The 20,498-nt window shown below is 31.9% G+C and overlaps 1 protein-coding gene across 13 annotated transcripts in view; it reads right to left on the reverse strand.

Moving 5' to 3' along the window:
- Nucleotides 1–20,498, reverse strand: part of LOC129792486 (phosphatase and actin regulator 4A) — a 147,180-nt gene that overhangs the window by 106,056 nt on the left and 20,626 nt on the right. For 3 of the 13 annotated variants that reach the window (XM_055831572.1, XM_055831568.1, XM_055831566.1), the window contains exons 1-2: nt 13,051–13,564; nt 8,681–9,359 (exon numbers count right to left, since the gene is read on the reverse strand). The exons of 6 other annotated variants lie outside the window; for them this stretch is intronic. In XM_055831572.1, the coding sequence (XP_055687547.1) occupies nt 8,681–8,966 (286 nt within the window). In that variant the 5' untranslated portion in view covers nt 8,967–9,359; nt 13,051–13,564. Of the gene's footprint in view, nt 1–8,680; nt 9,360–12,999; nt 13,566–20,498 lie in introns of those variants that run through there. 4 more of the 13 variants (XM_055831573.1, XM_055831569.1, XM_055831567.1 and 1 more) reach the window with 2 other exon arrangements.

The following is a 20,498-nucleotide window of genomic DNA, read 5'->3' on the forward strand; positions in this document are numbered from 1 at the left end:
AAAAAGTGGTATCAAATTTGTCTACCAATTCCGCTCACAAATCGCATTACAACAACTTCTACACGTTGTGGGACACCAACTCTTATAACTGGACGCGTTATGATTGACTTTCTTTCTGAAATATCAATTTTTATTGTAAACATTTCTTATTCAAAAAATCTCTTCTTCAAACCTCTGTCTTTTTTTAAACTTAACAAGATGCTTTTAAAATGTTATGATACCATCTTTTTTCCTTTTTAAAATTAATTCTCAATATGATTTTGTGAAATATTACTATTTTATGGATTTTTCGATTGGCAAATCTGGTAATAATTAAAAATTGTAATAATATTCTTTGCAAAATTTTCATACAAGATTCCACATTGGATCACATTTGGTGATCTGGCGCCCATTGATTTTCTTAAATATAAAACAAATCGCGTGGGTCTGATTTGCAAATTTTTTCTTATTAATTTAAAATAAAATGATCAAATTAAGTCTAAAGCCAATTCATTGAATTTTTACTCACAATACATTTATTTTAAAGGAAAACATTTTTTTATTTGTCAAATGGAAAGTTAATCTTGAAATTTCCCCAAATTTTTTTTTATTATTACGGGTTCCATCCATTTAGATCATTTAGATGACCCCCCCCCCCCAAATTATGTGTTGATGGTTTTTGGAACTCTACAATACTTTGGACAATAAGATATTAAAAGCCGAAAAATAAACAGGACAACTTGTATTCAGCAAGGATCAGCAAATCACAAACATACATGTTTTTAATAACGTGCCCTTCAAAATTAATTCTCTTTAAATTAACTTATTCCTATTCCTTAAAAATCTGTTGATTTGCCTTTATTTTCAATAAAATCAATTTCTTTACATATAATAAAGCTTCGCGGGGATTTGTTGCGCTTCGCGCAAATTTTAGAGGAAAAAAAATTGTGATGTTTTGATTCAGGTCACTTATAAATCTCGGAGAAAAATTTCGGAAAGAGAAGAAATCATTTTCATACAACACTTTAAGCACCAAATTCAAAAATTTGCAAAAACTGCATGAAATCTCTATGGGGGCTACCTGATGGGGGGCTTTGGGGGGAAAATGAATACGGCCATCTGAAACCGCCTGTTATAAGGAGCCTCTGTACCAAATTTCATCGCGATCGGACAAACGGTGTGGATTTGTATAGAAAAGTCGGAACGACGATTACCAACAAACAGGCCTTTCTTTATTATATAGATTTAGGTAATTAGGTTATTAATCTAAATGTTTAATAATTTTATTTTTTGAATAATTTCTTATTTAAAATTCTTTCTAATTTATTTTGTATTAAAATCATTTTCATTAGCATCGTTGCAAAATGATCAGAGAAAAACTTCAATAATTTTTTTCTTTAAAGTGAGAAAAGAATATTGTTACAGACTTATCACCAACAATCAGCAGTCTACAATATATCATTTAATTCATTCATTTTCTATAGAAAAAATCGCAAATAAACCTTAATTCAAAATTAAAATCTATTTAATTATTATATTTAGTTTCGAAATTATTTAGCATTAAAAAAAAGTTTGAAATTCCGCAGTATATTTTTCTAATACCTAATTTCTAATACCACCTAACGGTCACGTTATTTTGGAAACTCGGGGACTTTCAAGAACGATTTTCAAGCCAATTTTGAAACCAAAAATTCTAAATTTGCTTGCACTCTTGTTAAATGGCCAAATATTGATAAGAATTCAGTATTTTCAATTTAGAAAATAAATTTTTGTGCTCAAAAAAATCATTTGAAATTCTCACATTTTGGCCATTTTGTTCCGATTTGTGAGCCAAGATAACAGAGAGAGTTGAGAGGAAAGAGAAATTCATGAATTAATTAGTTTTAATTCATATAAAAATTTTCAAAGAAAATACTGAAAAAAAAAAACAATTTATCAACTTCTTTGTCAACTATATGTGTATACAACACTTGAGGGGATGACCATTGAAATTTTCCACGAAAACTTCCATCAGGATAGCCCCTTGAATTGATTTTGGGGATGAAACTTTCAAGGATAATTCTTCTTGCACTTCTTTGTCACTCTTACCATCGTGGTAGACAAGTCACCACACCATTATTGGTTCAAAAAATAATTGAGAAGGAATGATTAAATATGAATTTAAATGCTAATGATTTAATTCATTTAAATGTGAATTAATTGAGACTTCTTTAACACTATTTAACTCCGGAGGAACATGGTATTTACCATGGATGCCAACAACTCCCAACACAAACATATAAGCACATAAACTTCCTCAATTTACCCAGAAATGGATTATTTTGCGAATAAAAAATCAAAAAAAAATCCAAAGGTGTTAAATCAAAGAAATTGACCATCATCCATGATGTATGTGTCCTCAGCCCCACGCCAAATGACCACAAATGGCGAATGGGGAGCAAATCAATGTGAATTTGGTGGTAAAAAGGGAATTTGAGGGAGAAAAAGGAATTCAAGTGGCCGGATTTGATCCCTGGCCTGTAAAACGTTAGCCCCAGTCGTCTATCGACTATGCCATTTCTCAACTGATGACATACAGGCACAAATTGATCTCAATTTTCCACCCAAGCGCTTGCAAATATTAATTATTTGTTCAAGAAATGACCGTGGTATTTGATTTGCATTGCATTTATGGGATTCTGGGCATGCACCTCGAGGGTTAATGCAGTCATGTAGGTTCTTGGTAAAGTGTTGCAGATGGTTCTTGCAGATTGATGAAAAGACAAAGAATGAAGTGATAGAAATAAAATTGAATCATTTTTTATTCTAATTGAGAGGAGGTTCTTTTGTGGCCATTGATTCGTGAATTGGTGGTGGTGGTGGTAATTTGTGGAGTTGCAGATGGAACTGTTAATTTTTTTATCAGCAATATTTTCGCTTTCTAATCTATTTAAGAATGTTTTTCATTAAGCTCTAAGGAAAAATTTCGAATCATTGGCAACAATAACTTGGCTGATGGAAAGCGGGTGTTGCAGAAGTTTATATTTTGTTTGTGAAAAAATTAAAAAAAAAAAAATGTATTTTTGTCTGAATTTTTGGTATTTTTCATGCACAGAAATCAACACTGAAGAGGTCAAAGAAAAAAAAATGGTAAAAAATGTCATCTGCAACATTAAAGGTTGGGTGTGAGAGTAAAAGAGTAAAAATCATACCATGGCCAAATCACAGTCTTGGCGAATGATAAAGAAATTCAAAAAAATTGGCGAAATACTTAAAAATCAAAATTTGGTCAAACAAATTCTTTGTAAAAAATCATAAGAAAATAATTCTGCAGAAGGAGAGAAATGAATTAATTTTTGATGGAAATAAATTTCCAATAAATTTTCATTTTGATAAGGAGAATAATCATTCTTTTAGAAGTTGACTCTAAAATTCAAAAAGTGTAAAATGAGAAAAAAGAAATTATTGAAGAAAAAGAATTTCCCAAAAAAATGAATTAATTCTCAAAAGAGGAAAAAGTTGAATTAATTTAATATTGATGAAAAATATTTTTATGAATATTATTATTCTTTTTACCCAGATAATTTGTCAAAGAATTAATTCTTGAGGAATCAATTTCTCCAAAACATCATTTTGATAAGAAGTTCTTCTGAAAGAGTCTAAGAAAAAGAGAATTTCTCAAAGAATCAATTCTTGAAGGAGAAAAAAATTGAAATTAATTGAAATTGATTTATTTATTTAATGATTTTCTTGAAGGAATTAAAACTTTGAAGAATCATTTCCCTCATAAATTCATTGTGATAAGAAGTTCTTCTGAAAGAGTTTAAGAAAAATGATTTTTTTGAGGGAAAAGAATTTCTCAAAGAATCAATTCTTGAAGGAGAAAAAAATTGAAATTAATTGAAATTGATTTATTTATTTAATGATTTTCTTGAAGGAATTAAAACTTTGAGGAATCATTTCCCTCATAAATTCATTGTGATAAGAAGTTCTTCTAAAAAAGTTTAAGAAAAATGATTTTTTGAGGGAAAGGGATTTCTCAAAGAATTAATTTGAAGGAGAAAAAATTGGAAATTTAGCAGAATTATAAATTATCTTCCTCTTGGCCAAATTTGGTGCGATGGATCTTTAAAATAAGCCCAGAATGTGGGAAAGAATATTCTTCGAAGCTCCTCATAATTTGTCCTTTATACGGGAGAAATCGGAGAAATTCATTTGAGAAAATTCACGAGCCGCCGCATAAAAATTTCAGCGCAGTGCGCATTTGGTGTTTTTCGCGGGGTTATTAAATGTGCAAGAAATGGCCAAAATTAACGGTGACGCGGCCGGAAAGTGCAGTGGGGCTCCGGGAAATGCCCATATCTTGTGCCCCAGGTGGTTTTTGGGACACAAAAGCGCCCCAAATGGCCAAAAGTGAGGTGAAAATCGGCAGGTGAGTCAGTGCGAAAAAATCAACATTTTTGCCCAAGAATGGCATTTTCATGGCTCAGAATGGCATTCTTGGGCCCATTGGGGTCCCCACGGGAAATATGGGGCTCACAACATCCCTCTAAGAGGCAATTTCCGGGCCACCAAAAAGCCCGCCAAAATCCCTTGGGGACTTTTTGTTATCGCTGGGGATTTCGACGAACTAGATTTTCAGACCAAATTTTGAGCCCGAATTGGCCACACCTGTAGAGTCTTTACACCATGATTTATTGTACATGAAATGCAATTATTCAAAACTAATGGTCATGGATACGATTTCCACGGATATTCGTCAATCTGACCCATCTGACTATATTATAACAGGCGCTATCTATCCTTCCATTTCTGACTTTAATCTCTTCTCATTTTAAAAAAATTATTAAAGTTAAATGAAAGTAAAAGATATAACTTATAGTTAGGTCAACTCACGGCAAAAGACTGCAGGCAGTGCTAGAAAGCTGAAAATTGGCATAAATGTTCCTTAGGGCATATAAAGGAAGGAAAATGAGTGCGGTTTGGTTTCGTCCGCTAAAAAGCATATGGCGGCCAATTTTCAAAATGGCGTCCTTTTGAGCTATAATGTAATCTAAAGTTTGTCGTAGGTGGCTGAAATTTTAGTATGTTATAGCTGGCATCAATACCTTTCCAACGATAGGTCATTTGACTTCCTAGGTACCCTAGAACCTGAGATATTGCCATTTTTAGGTTTTTCTTTAGACGCTGGCATATCTCCGGTTACTACGTAACGTACAAAGGTGTTTGACCTATCGTTGGAAAGGTATTGATGCCAGCTATAACATACTAAAATTTCAGCCACCTACGACAAACTTTAGATTACATTATAGCTCAAAAGGACGCCATTTTGAAAATTGGCCGCCATATGCTTTTTAGCGGACGAAACCAAACCGCACTCATTTTCCTTCCTTTATATGCCCTAAGGAACATTTATGCCAATTTTCAGCTTTCTAGCACTGCCTGCAGTCTTTTGCCGTGAGTTGACCTAACTATTAAGCCTCTTTTCTTGAAGGAGTTTAAAATTAGTTATCGTATAAGTAAGGTTATGTTGTTTACGTTGAAGTAAATCTCTTATTTAAAGAAGATTAAAAATAAAGCGTAAACAGAGAATTTTTTTCGTGATAAAAGACAATAAACGGTAGACAAAAACTATGTCTGAAAGAAACACACCTAAAATAAAGTGAGGTTATGTTGATTACGCAGCAATAAATTGAGTAAATCTTACTATTTTGCCTAACCGTTGAAGAACTCAAATAATAATAACGTAAAGGCTTAAAAAAAAGTAATTTCTATCCTTTTATTCTTCTTAATTTTAAATAAAACGAGATCTTTTCTATGATACGTTGGCATGGACGATACATAACCTCACATTTCGTTCTATGGCTAAAATCATCAACAAAATTAATAAAGATGTAACTTGCTTTAGATTGTTGCATTTTACTGCTTATGATTACGTTTTATTACTGCTTTGCGTATCATTGCTAATGCTTTGCTTTATTCCTTACTTATACGTTACTCCACATCTTACGTTGCTCTTACGCAACTTATACCTACTCCTTAAGTCCCCTACTACTTTACTACAAATAAGTAGAATAAGATTCTATAAAGAAACAAGCCATAATGATCTTATATGGAATTTTTATGCACCACAAGATTTTTTTTAAATTAATAAAATTATATTAGGGTGTCTCATAATACTTCACAAAGCCACGCACATCAAATTCCAATAGAATAGATCGTGAAAATCTCTGGGAAACAATATGAAACAACTCAATAGAAAGAAAAATATTCAAAGAGGAAAGAAGAGCACGCAAGACAAAATGATCGTATTAAAACGTAGGTAGATTACACACATTTTAAGATGAAGGTAAGAAAAAATATATGAGCGAGAATTTGAGGTGGAGAAAAACAAGAAGGGGGACTGTTGGAATTTATTTTTAACAACCCACATTAGACCTGGAATGGAGAAAAGGCAACAAACGAAATAAAAAAAGCATAGTTCGGTTCGTTTTTTTTATTTTGCTTATTGACTAAACTCAAATATTATCTAAAAGACACTCTTCTCTATCTGGTTCCCTTCCACGTTTATTTCCTTTCTTTTATTTTTACACACTCTATCCGCATCAGCACCACATATATAGAAGAAACTTGGTAAAAAATATATATGTACTTCCAGTCAAAATATAGAGAGAATTCAATTGCCTTTGACACCATTGGCGTCGTAGAGTTTCAATGTTGTACGTTTTAGTGGAAGAAGATTCCAAAAATCAGCTTCACAAATTCAACTGTGAGAGAGAATTGCTCGTGGCAAAATGTCGAAGGTAATTGTGGGTGAATTTTGCCATTTTGTACCACATTTTTTTTCTGTGTTTACGATCCCTCCGCCATATATAACCCACAATGTCAGTGACCTTTTACAAAGAAATACCGACAAATTGAGCACTTCAATCGTACATTTTCACTTTAAATCCCCTTCACACACCGTCTCAAGCAAATAGGTGAGAATATCTCACTTTTCTTGTGCGATCCCGTATACGTGAAATTGCAAGGAAAATTCCTCGAAATTGAACAAAGTGAAAAATTACTCACAAAAGGAATTTTCCAGGTTAGTTCAATGAACTTGTACCGCACGAAAAAAAACAGAATTAAATCGCAATTGAAAGCACAATCAAAAGCAAATTTCACGATGAGAGAATCTCTCTCTCCAATAAACACTGGCTGTGCCCATCCCAGAATGAAATAAACAGTAAATGGACATTCAATTGCATAAACATGATCTTCATTCGAGAAGATATTTTCAATTAAAAAAAAACAACAAATATTAACATGAAATGTTCTTCTAATACGTTCATCTAATCTGTGGAAAAATGTTTATTTTGAATTTTCAAAGATTTTCTTTAACGTTCATTTGATATAAATATGATTAATAAATTCAAAATATGCTAAAAGAGTCTTTAAAATTGCTTTATAAAAAGAAAAATGCATTAAATGTTAAAGATTTACAAAAATTTAACCCTTTTGCGGCAATTAGGTTAGGAAAAAAACAGATAATTTTATAAGAGTCATTAGTTTTTCTCAAGATCTTTTTCTTAAGGTGGCATTAGAATTTCTTAAGTATTTTTTTTAAGAAAAAGTTAAAATTTCTTAAAATTTTATAAGACTTTTTGAAGTTTAAGAAAAACTTAAGATTTCCATAATCAAAAATCATTTTTCAATGATTTTTACGAATTTATAAATACCGGAAGAGCATCAGGAATAATCTTCGAAAAATATCAATTTGAACCTATTCAGCTTGACTTAAAAAATCTTAAGTTTCGATTAAGAAAACTTAAAAAATTAAATATTTTCCTTAAAAAATCTCAAGTTTTTTTAAAGAAATTTTTAAGAAATTTTTAAGAAACTTTAAATAATCTTAAAATTTGCATAAGAAAATTAAGAAAATCTATAATATTCTTAAGAAAAAAATAAGCCTTTCTTATGAGATAGTTTAGAAGAAGAGAAGTTTAGTTTCTTAAGACTGTATGACAAATGAATATCACCCATAATCTGATAATTTAATTAAGGTGCAAAATATTCAAGATTTAACCTTTTATCCCCATCATACTGGTCGTGAAAGGGTTAGAAATTAAAAAAAAAGTGCATTTTATTCCTAATTTAAATATTTTCTACATGAATTTTTGCAAACCATAATTTAATTTTATGGTTTTATCGTACTTTTAGGCTTTCTATGTCATTATTTACATACAATATACGGAGAAAAGTTCAAATTCAGCACAAGGATAATGCAAAATGAAGCATAAACTTTTAGCGGAGAAAAAGTTACTGTGAAGGAAACTTCCAATGAAAGTTTCCTTCAAATTCCATGACCCATGGGCCTAAGCCTCGAACGAAATTCCATGTTTTTCCGGCATTATTCAGTTCTTTTTCTTCTTCTCTTTTTTTTCCTCAACCAACAAAGTCATAACAAATGGTTAGACATTCTTCTTGAAATTTCAACATTTTTGCCATGTAGAATTTTCCCACTGAGTTGTGGAAAATTTCTATGCTTTCCCTTTAACAGGTGGCTCATGAAAATCCATATTATAACCTTTCGCAACAAACTAAACATACCGTATATGGATGTTTTCCACGCATGAGGAAAAATAAACCATATTGAGTAAAAAAAAAAAGTAAGTTATGTTCTTGCACAAGAGGACATGGCAAAAAGAAAATGAAAAATGCAACAACAAAAAAATCATACCTATAACTGTATTAGCTGCTACTTCCTTTGCTGCTGCAGCCGCTGCTGCTGGACCGCAGTGCAAAATATCCGATAGTGAAAGTGACGATGCTATCAATTGGCGCTTCTCTTCGAAATTCAAATAATCAAGCGAATTGCTCCGCTGTGGCGTTACAATAGCCACGGATTTTTGCATCACAACAATATTATTGGCACCACTGTTGCTACCACCACCGCCAATTGGTGGGCCACTACCACCCACATTTGGCGATGGTTGCTGCGGAAGCATTTGGCTCCGCATCGACATAATTGCTCACGCTGAATTTAATGCTTTCTTCTGCGCAATGAAAATATACAAACACTGCCTTTTGTCGCTCCTCAATTATCCTGTGGCGCGTGATTCATCCAACCACACAGCACACACACTATATGCGCAATATCCTCTAATTTTCAACATAAATTCCACATTTATCGCGAAATATTTTCATCTGCATTTCCTTCACACATTGTATGTACCTATGCTACGATTACAATCATTTAAATCTCGCAGCAAATTGCATGTTTCAAATAGCAATATTTTGACTAACATTTACATTTTATTTATTCGCACAATTGGCACTAAAAATCCATATTTGGCCATTTCCACAGAGCACAGTAATTTTTTATTTTGTTTCTTTTTCATTAATCCAAAAACAGCCCCCTGTTGATTGAAAAAAAGGGGAAATTTAAATAAAATTCCCATGATATTTTAACTGGATTTATTCCCACCCACTGCTTACGCACAATTTTGTCCAATTGGCCTCGTGGACATCAGCGGAAATTCCACTAACAAAATAAAAATTAACCATTTACGATGTTTATTGGCATTCACCCAAAAAATTATTTATTTTTGCAAACTCAAAGCATTCTCCCGAAAATTTATATATTAAACACTAAAAAGATGCTTAATTGACTGCGTGGCTTCATGAAGCAAACATTTTGCAATTGTTATGATAAACCCGAAGCAAACTCATCTCATGAATATTTTTGTCCAGACTCTTCTGCCACAGCATAAATTTAGTGTTTCATTTATGTAATTTAATTCATTATATTCCTTTGTAATTAATTGAATAATTTTCCTCAATTATGGAGCTATATAATTTTGTTACTTCGCAGTAAATCATTAATTTAGTTTGAATTTAATTTTCTTCTTTTTTTTTATTCTTACTTAAACCCTTTATGCAAAATGTTGGTGTTGGTACCATAAAACCGGGGTGAATGGAATAGTTTTAAATACTGTGAAACGTTAAAATGAAAATTAATTTAACAGCAGCAATAAAAGGAGTTTATTCAGTTTGATGCACTCAAGATTATCATTTAAGTATACTCATAAGATAAATAAAACAGTTTTTTAGGGTTAAAGAGCATTCAAGAAAAGAAAAGGCAGATGGATTTTTTTCTTTTAGGATCTTTTTGCAAAATATTTTTATCCATAAAGCATATGCATCCATGCTTCATTGATGATTTATCTTAACTCATGTATAGAAATAAAACAATCCATCGAATGAAGCATATGCGCAAACACTTTAGGCATGAAAATATTAAAACTCTTAATTTAACATGAAATTCAATTAAAGAAATAAACTGCAGATATCTGGACACCCTGTGCCCATGTTACAGAATTCAAGATCACAAATACTCATGTAATTTATGTTAAAAAAAAACTAGTCATCAACTTGTTTCCAGAGTAGGTATAATTTTAATTTATATGTAATCAACAAGGTTAAATTCTTGCATAAGAAAAGCAGATTAGGGCTTTCTGTATATTGCCTTTTGTTAATTAAGCAAGTTCAGTCGCGCTATAAAATTCTGAATTAATTACTGATAAGTAATGAATTTTGACATTTTTCTTTTGACTCATAAATTACTAATCAATTCCCCAAATGGGCTTCAAAGGTTTCCAATATAAAAACAACTTCCTCGGGCTATTTATTGTTTATCCAGGAAATAGGTAAATAAATAAAAAGAAGTAGATACCGTAGAGTCTTGCAACTTTAACCATTTATTTGAAGATTTTACCTTTAATTTAAAAGAATTATTAATCTGGCAATTTGTTAAGGATTTTAGGCCTTAGAGTGATTTAAAGTTATTCTTAGGAATAAGACTTGAATTCTGGATAATATCTGACGTTTTTTTTCTAGTATCTTTAGGTCTGCAAGACCTACAATGATCAAATTTTAATATTTTGTACAAATCCTTATTCCAAAATAAATAAATTCTACAATCAGCGACTATATTGAAACTAAGTTTTCTAAAAGCAGACTTAGGTTTTATAGATAAGACCTAAGTTTTTTGAGCAAGACCTAAGTTTTTTTAGGTAAGGCCCAAGTTTATAAAATAGTTTTTTTTAGGCCTGTGTTAAATTTTGAAAAACCAATTTTAAAATTTTAAACTAGGCCTAAGTTTTTTTGAAAGATCTAAGTTCCTTTTTTGCTTTTAAAGGCCTGAGTAAAGTTTTCAAAAATCAAGTTTAAGTTTTTTGAGGCAGGCCTAAATCATTTTATGCTAGATTTAAGTTTCTTACTTGGTTTTTCAAACCAGTACTCTTTAGCAGTTTAAAGACCAGCTTGAGTTGTTCATATATCAGGCTTTTAAGGTTTTAAACTTTAAATGCCTAGTCTTAAATAGTTTAACCTCGGCCTAAGATAGTTTTTTAAACCTGATCCAGACTTAAGAAACGTAAATTGGACTCAGAAGGGTTAAAAATGTTTTTTAAATCTTTGACGAAGATTTTGAGAACTTGAAGTCCTAATTCATTAAGAAAGAAAGAAATTCCAGGTAAAATTATTTCTTAAAATTCTTTGGTTCCACAAGAACTAAGATGTTATAATTTTAATAAAAAACAATGAAAAATGCTAAAGAAACAATCAAATAAATTTATTAGGTAAACTTGCTAGACTTTACGGTATTCCCAAATGAAACAAAGGTAATATTTTTGTTTTGGGGGTGATTTCACGTAAAACCCTCGTAGTTTGTTCGCATAAACCACTCTTGTTTTCTTTTAAAAATTCCCCCCGCTTGGCATATTAAATGAAAATATATATCAAAATTACGTGTAAGCATCATCGGTGTGAGTTCATTTCTTTGTTTAGCGCAACTCTTGTTTTTCAGAGGGTTTAAACACCTGCCACCTGCCAGGTCCATGGAACCCTCCTCAAATACATTCACGAACACAGAGAATATGTGTACCTATAGTTTAGGGGGAATGTACAGAATTATGTGCAGTGCATATATGTAGGTCTACCTCAAACTTCCCTATGCTGTCTGACTTATAACCCCCACATAATGTTGGAATCCTTTTGGTCTCTCACTTGCACCGTATACTGTGCATGTATGTCTGGAATCCTCCCTGTCTCTCACCTCTTAATATTTCCTACATCCTCTCCTTTTACATTGGCTCTAATTTATGCGACGGACAGACTCAACTTTGCACCAGGAGTTACTATTGAACATATACGGATTAAATGTGAAAGTACTTAGAGAGAGAGGGAGAATATTATTGCACATTTTACTTGCATATCTAATTAAGATAAAATATATCCTATAGTCTCTCTAAAATGTTGCTCCAACCAAACTTGGTTGCACAGCAAAAGAAACACCATCATGCTGAAGATCAAGCTAAAAGACAATTTATAGAGAACTATAAGGGACTGCTGCTAAATAATGAAGTGTAAATAAATTTTTATAATTTATCGCTCACAGATTTTAATGCGCATCGAAAGCGCTTGTAAATAATCTTTTGCATCTAAACCTTATTGCTTTTTTTATGAAAATTCCACTATATATATAGAAAAGTTCTTCTTATTTAAAAGCTCCTATATATGTGGTTTTTTCTGTTGTTATGTAAACTTCACGAGAGTCACACAGAAAATACTCATCACTTTGGTATTTTGTATGTAAATTCTTTTTTGTTATTCAGATAGCACAAAAAAATTGCGCTATAGGTGGTACAGAAACACGAAAGTCGTGTACCAACCCAAACATATGTCAAGCTTGAGGAATTTTTGTAATCATAGAGCCACCAACCATTTTGCTTTGCTTGAAAAATTACAAAAAGCATCAATTCACATTTTATTAACTGCACTGGAATGCATTTCTTTCAATTTTCCACTTTTTAATTGATGAGTCTGACATTTTTTTTTACCATCAATTTATTAGGGTGTTGTATGCATTGAGAAAAAAATGTAGTTTATTTGCACAATAAAATGCGTCGAAGTAGTTTGATAAAAATAAATCCAGCTAAAATAAAATTGTGGAGAATTCCCAATGGGAACTTTATTGGAAAATCTCATTAAACCCACATTTTTCCGCGCACATCACCCCTCTTTCCCTTGCACTATGTGTATTTTTACCTATTTCTCGAGAATATTTGACATTGCCTCCTAAATTACTCTTGGTAGTAAAATGCACACAGAAAAAAAACACATAGGAGGAAAGAAAAACTGAGAAGAACACAACACACACCCAAGATGTTACAAATGGTGTGAGTTTGGTTTGAGTGAGAGCACTGTGTCCTTTTCACACGCACTGGCACCACGTATTTTCTATCTCTTACAAAATGGTCGGCACAGACGATCTAATTTTACATCCATAGAAATTGCACCCAATATCAAATACATTTCTGTGGCACATAATTGAGGGACTCCGTTTTTTTTTACACACTAAATATTCACGCAAAAATTTGGCGGTTTTTTCAAAATTGAATTTTTTCTCCAAATGGAAAATGTGCTTTTTTCCACGCACACAATACTTTTCCCACAGGAACACACTATATATAGCAAAAAAAATATTCTTAATACAATAACTTCACGACGGACGATATTTTGCTTGGCATCTCACCACAAAGAAGTGCTATAAACGACTGACTCTTGAAAATTATATTATTCTCTCTCTTCGCATCTCGAGAGCTTTTGCTATGGTGTGCGTTGCTATATATGTGTGCGTTTTGATATGTATGTTTCATTGGGTACTCCATTTTTACGATGAAACACAATGTTTCATTCATGTTTACTCCACACACCACACTTCGTTCAAATACACCCGCCATGAGCCTGTGTGCGTGAGACTGAAAATCCATTGATGTATGCGTGACACTCAAAGCTCTCTCCACGAGCTCTCTCATGTGTTTATACCGGTTACTTTCATCATAAAATGCAATATATAGTGCGCAAACGCAAAGCTCATTATATATGTAATACACAATCAAAAAGCAAAATCAACAAAAAGCTCCCTTTATCCGGTATATCATCATAGATTGTGTGGCCCTCATCATCCATTCATCATTTTTTTAACCCCTCAGTATACATACTTCACATCATCACTGACTTTACCCCTCACAAGTCCCAAAGATCCGAGTTTATGTAGATGGGAGAAAAATAAGAAAGCTCAAAATTAATTCAGCATCTTAGCACGTGACGCAGCGAAGAAATTGTAAAATACCTTTTCTCGAAGAAAAATCTTTCACTTTCATTCACCACCACTCATCTATGATTGATGGGGATGATCATGGAGAGTCTGAATAAATCTCTCATATCAATTTTCATAAATCTACATAGGTTAGATAGAACCACAAATCTGCAATCAATCCCCTCATTCATGCGGTAAATCAACCACTTAAGAACGCAAAATGCATAAATGATGGCCAGTTTAATTGAAATGTAGAGCTTTATGAAGCATTTTAACAATAATAATGGGCGGAATTCACTACTCCGTCGGTTTTTAAGTCGGTCTTAAGGTTTTAAATCAGCTTTTTAAGTTTGACTTAAATATTTTAAGTTTTAAGTTCCAAAAATTGCATCTGACAATTTCTAAATATCAAAATTTGTAAAATGTAATCTGACTTAAAAATTTCAAGACCGACTTACAAATTTTAAGACCGACTTAAAATTTTAAATCAGACTTAAAAAAAACTTTCTGACCTTAAGACCGAACTTACAAATTTTAAGACCAACTTAAAATATTAAATCAGACTTAAAAAACTGACTTCAAACCTTAAGGCCGACTTAAAATTTTGAATCAGACCTAAAAAACTGGCTTAAAACCTTCAGACCGACTTATAAACCGACTTAAATTTTTAAGCCAAGCTGAGTAGTGAATTCTACGTGTGACAAAATGTAGAGTAGTATTTTCTTTGCAAGATTTACAGCAATTTTGAGCATAATTGTAGCCTTAAAAGTTTAGTAGAATCGAAGAAATTTGAGAAAAATATTGCTTAACGTTATTTTTCAAGATGGTCACCAGAAAATAGCTTAATATGGCTAATCTATTAAATATTTCCCAGCCAAGGTTGCGGGTTCAAATCAAGCCCTATGACTTTTTTTTTACAATTTCCTCTCTATAACTTTTCTTTTTTTATTTTGAGGCAAAATTGTGCCTCAAACACTTAAATCTCGATAAGAGTCAAAAAAAATCTGTATTAGAAAATGAGTAATGATTGTTGAGAAAAGAAAGACTAAAACAGTATTATTAGAACATAGCCTCAGGTCCCTCAGGTCAATTTTTTTGTGAAATTTGTCTTAAAATAATTAATTTTTGAGCATTTTCTGAAAATATTTTTAATTTTATAGGAAGAAAATCGTCTTTTCAAAAATTACTTTACTCAAATTATTTCAAATTCTATTAAATAATTTGACCGTATATTGTGCACAACGTCCTTTAAAAAAAAATGACGGAAATAAGAAGATTTCAAAGCACAAGTTCATGAAAAAATTATTAATAATTATATTCTTTGATTATTCATCATTCATTCAATGATCTTGAATGCAACGAGGACAAAACGCTACAAACGCTTGCAAATCTGCAAAGTTTTCTTTCGAGAAACCTCAATAAAAAAAATAATGAAGTTTTACATCAATCAGTATGCAGTTTTATTACTTTTTTTTTCTTTTCTCATTTAGAATGCAAAAGAAAGTAACATAGAAGATGATTCAACAGCTTCTCAAGAAAACAATTAGTGTGATGAAATGCATTCGTATTGTATGAAAAAAGAGGGAGGAGATTAAGGAATAAATCTGAATACAAATTTTCACAGAACTTTTCCATGAACTCTCTTTTCTCTCATAGGCAAATATGGAAATCACGCGAAGATTGCATTTCATATACAAAATCTTTTGAAAGAGATTCTCCTATTCTGGAGTTTTCTGGGGATGGGCTTTTTGCATGAGAAAAAAATTGACTTTTATTTTTTTTTATTACTTCTGTTTTTAGACAAATCCAAGCAAGAAATTGCATTTTGTCAAGCAATAAATTATATTCAGCAGGATGTAGGAGACGATAAGTTTTATCATCCTCCGCATCAGTGTTACGTGTTATGTTACATTTTAGGCGCTATCGCTGTATAACTTCACACTCCCAACATGGATTTACTTTTATTGGGGTGGTGGATGTCGGAATATTGCCATCGTCTGCAGCATAATTTCCCATCGCATGTGTACCGTATTATCAGTGAATTTCCTCTCTTTTCGATTCATGAAGCATCAAAATATGATACGCGAGTAGATTTTTGGAATGGCGAATGGGTGGGTGGGATGGGTTTTGTATGTCTGACAGGAGGTGGGGGTGGTGATGGTATAATACTGAATTCATTATTTCAGCAGCCACCATACACTCCAGGATACATTTCAGGGCTTTAAGCATTTTCCCTCTTTCATGGGAATTTTATTTGAAATCGATATAAAGTACATATAATTTGATTCCCTTCAGACTCATCTGCGTGGTGGTTTTGTGTGTTTTCAAAAAGCAATGGAAGATAAGACAAAGTCATGTTTATACAATAAAACGAACAGATAAATAGGGTGGTAAGTGTACCGACACAGTCTTTCGTTTCTTCATCTTAAAAGAGGGCAATGAATGTGGAAACTTTAAACTGAATTACACCGAAGTGAATTACTTTTCAACAACAACAAAAAAAGAAGAAGAAACATTAAAGAAATGGGGACGAAAACAGATAAATGATAAAAATTCCCAATGACAGAGACATTGAATTTATTGCTTCAATCATCACAAAGGATATTCATGGGGTATTAATAGTCCTATATATTGGGGAGAGACTACACCACATAGTTCTTCATTTGTCTTTGCTATTTATGTGGTGATGGAAATGAAGCAAATCTCTTTGCCATGTGTTGTTGTTGTTTCTGTCAATCATTTATGCTTGTGTATATCCTTCAAAAAAAAAAGATGAAGTCATCATCTATAGCACGCGTCTGCCTCTTCGTATCATTGCCCTTTTCCTTTCCCGTCAAAAAGAGAAATTGGAGAAAATGATGTACAAGGAAGAATGAAAAGGAAAAACTTGAGCGAGAAGACACGTCTCGGTTTTCACTTTGTCGTTCGGATCAAATTAATATTTAATGAATTAATCGGATTATCATTACAACAGGAAGTGATATATTTTGTGTCAGGAGAATTTCATTTTCATCCCCAGCGCATCTCCCTTCATATCCCGCCCCCGCAGACAGACCCCACAGAGACTTTGTGAAATTTTTGTTAATCTTCTCAACCATATGGAAGCATTCTTCTGGGTGAAATCACATGCCTGATGGAGAAATTGATTTATCTCGATATGTTTTATCGTGCTGCCAGACATGCTTGATTAGAAATATCTAAATGTAGAGATTTCTATTTTCTGACTAAAACACCGACGTAACCAATATGCCATTTCAGTGATTTTTTTATTTTATTCTATAGTGATGGAAAATGTGGAAAATACAAAATATAATTTAACTTTTAGCTAAAATCGTTGAGAGCTTTTATTTGTTTTTTTTATAAATTTAAAACAAGGACGAAGCAGAAAATTTATTCAAGGAAAGGTTTTTGGACTTTTTTTTTATTTTAAAAACATTTTAAACCAAATGACATTAAATCACAAACGTTTGACATTTCTTTTAAAACGTTTTATGTTAATTCTTAGTACACGATGATTATTTTTAACATGTTCAAAGGTTTAATTTTCCATATACATACATTAAATGCTTTTGTTAGTGTTTGACATATTTTTTTTTAAGTTTGACGTTTCTTTTCTAACATTTGACATTCCTTTGAACATTTAACGATTTTTTTAATGATTGATTTTCTCTAAAGTTTGACGTTTCTTCTTTAAGTTTGACGTTCCTTTTCTAACAATTGACGTTACTTTTAGAATTTGACATTTTTTCTATCAACTGACATTCGTTTTAACGCCTGACGCATTTTTCCTAACGTTCGTGATATTTTTTATTAATATTTGATGTTTTTCTTATTATAACGTTTCATTCTAAAAATAATGACCGTTTTAACGTCTGACGTTTTTTTCGAACTTTTGACATTCGTCGTCTAAAACTATTTTTTAACGTTTGATGTTTTTTTGTCACGTTTGACGTTCCTTTTTGCCGTTTTCTTTACGATTTTAAAGTTTTACGTATTCAATAACGTTTGAAAATTTTCTTTCCAATTTTTTTATGTGATTTTTAGCCTAAAAATAATTTCCTATAACTTTTAAAATAAATCTCGAACTTCCTGATTTTCTAGCGGGTGTTTGGCCCCACAAATTCTCTCTCTAGATATTTTTCAAATTAAACAAAAAGAAACTAAAGTGTTAAATATAAAATTTAATTGTTGCAAATTCAAATTTTGTTATTGGCATTGTTCCAGAAAATCGGATATAGTGAAAAGTTCTCAATATAAACAGAAAAATTTGACTTTATGGGACAAATTAAATGGAGTTCTATTCTAACAGTGTGTTATGTAACACCCCCATTGAAACAATTCGTGCATACAAAATTAATTTCATGAATAAAGAGCGAGAGAGAGAACGAGAGGATTTATAATTTGTGTTGTGTGTATTATTTCACATGGTAGGGCTGATGATGCTGAACATGTTTTGGATTATGTGAAGAAATATAAGTACGGTGGTGAGCGCAGTATGTTTGGTTAAAGGGTGAGTGATGCTAATAACATGTGGGTGGATGGTAGTAGCACATGAATGCGCTTTATGTATTTGCATTGAGCGAAAGGGGTTTGAAATTCTATTTTTACCACCCTTTTGCCACCCATCATGTGAAATTGCATCCAATTGTTCTGAGAAATGGGGACGTTTTTTTCTCTCTCTCACCCTTAACATACTTTATGCTGCTACATTCCGAAATAGGGTAATTTTGTCCTTCGTTAGATTTCATAGCGATGATACATCCCTTGAAATTGAATTAAAAATGTTGTTTTTTCAGTGACATTGTTTGTTTTCCATAACTTAAAGGGAAAAGGAGTTTATTCATTCTTGAGTTTTTTTGTCACTGTAAGTTTTGAATAAGTTCTGAACAGAATATTTTCAGAGATTATCTTGAAAGCTTAGAGAATGATTTGTTCAAAAAATGTGTAAGCTCCGCCCATATTTTACATATTCGAGCATGAAGCATATGCTTCACTGTGCACAATTCACCGAAAAGAGAATTCAATGTTTTTTCAATATATTTCAAACACTAGACAGGAAATTAAAGAAAATCATCAGTCGAAGCATAAAAGCATAAGCTTTACGTCCAAACTGAATCGATATTTCTTTGTCAAGTATTTCAAAGTCCTCAAATGAATAAACTTCTTTATTAAACTGAGAATTCGGGAATTTTTTGAAATTCTCCTTCCGGTGAGCGTCGATTTCGTGAATGAGCAATTAAAACATTCGAATTGCCAGAGCTTTCGACCAAAATACAAAATATAAAAAAAAAATACAAAATATCTTCTTTATTAAAGCAAAATAAATAAGTTTTATATTCTCAGAATAAATCAAGAGACAAACTCCTACTTCAATGTGTTAATAACCTTTCCCAATTATTCGAAAACTTTGAAATTTATCCAAAATTAATTAAAAGTTTACGCTAGACACCTGATGTGGGGGAGAGGAAGTAAATTATTAAATTGAAAATATCGATTTAGTTGCTAATTAGATTTATTCCATAAATAGACTGTCAGTAATGGAGATTTGGTTAATTATTGGCTATCATACACTCATCAAACCATTGTTTGGATGTGGTTTAGATTTCCCCCATTACATAATATCAATGAAAATTCACCACAGGAGTCTCTAACGCTCCCACATTTTGATATCATTTTCATTAAATAAAAGCTTGTAGCAGAATTTTCTCTTTTGCCGTGCTTTCTCCTATGAATTTTCCCTAAAGTCCTCTCCTTCACATTTCTCTGAATTAGCATCAAGAGAAAATTTTCATCTCTAGGGGATTTTCTTTGTTCTTTTTGGGATTTGAGGGTCGAAAGTTTGAAGAGAAAATTTTTCATGTTACAGCGGAAGGTGTCCTAATATAGAATATTTAAATATAGAATATACCCTGGAAAAGTGTCTAACACAGTGATATAAATATATTCTCTGGATCATTTTGTGAATTAATTTTCTCGTCCTAAATGATTTTGCTCTCTATTAAAAAGGCCCTGAGTGAGATTTTCTTTTGAAAGTCGTGGGATAAAGTTCAACCATGGTTGTCCTTAACTTTTACAACATTCACCTGAGAGGCCATGAGAAAGGGCCATTTACAAGAAAGACAATGTTTTATGCTAATTTAATTCACACATACAAATAAGGTTTTTAGCTGTACCCACCACTGCTTTTCTTTTTGTCTGTATACCTACTTTAGATAGAAAGGAAGAAAACAAAGACATTCCAACGACGTTAATCAAGAGACTTTTCTTAAGGACATTTTTTTTTGCGGAAACCTTGAGAGAAAAAATGAAAATTGGCAAATTCTTTTTATTAAGAATTTTCTTCTTTCACACCAAATTATATTTAAAATGAAAAATTACGTAATTTTGCGCAGAA

Source organism: Lutzomyia longipalpis, chromosome 3 (genome assembly GCF_024334085.1).
Source record: "Lutzomyia longipalpis isolate SR_M1_2022 chromosome 3, ASM2433408v1".
NCBI classification, from domain to species: Eukaryota; Metazoa; Arthropoda; class Insecta; order Diptera; family Psychodidae; genus Lutzomyia; species Lutzomyia longipalpis.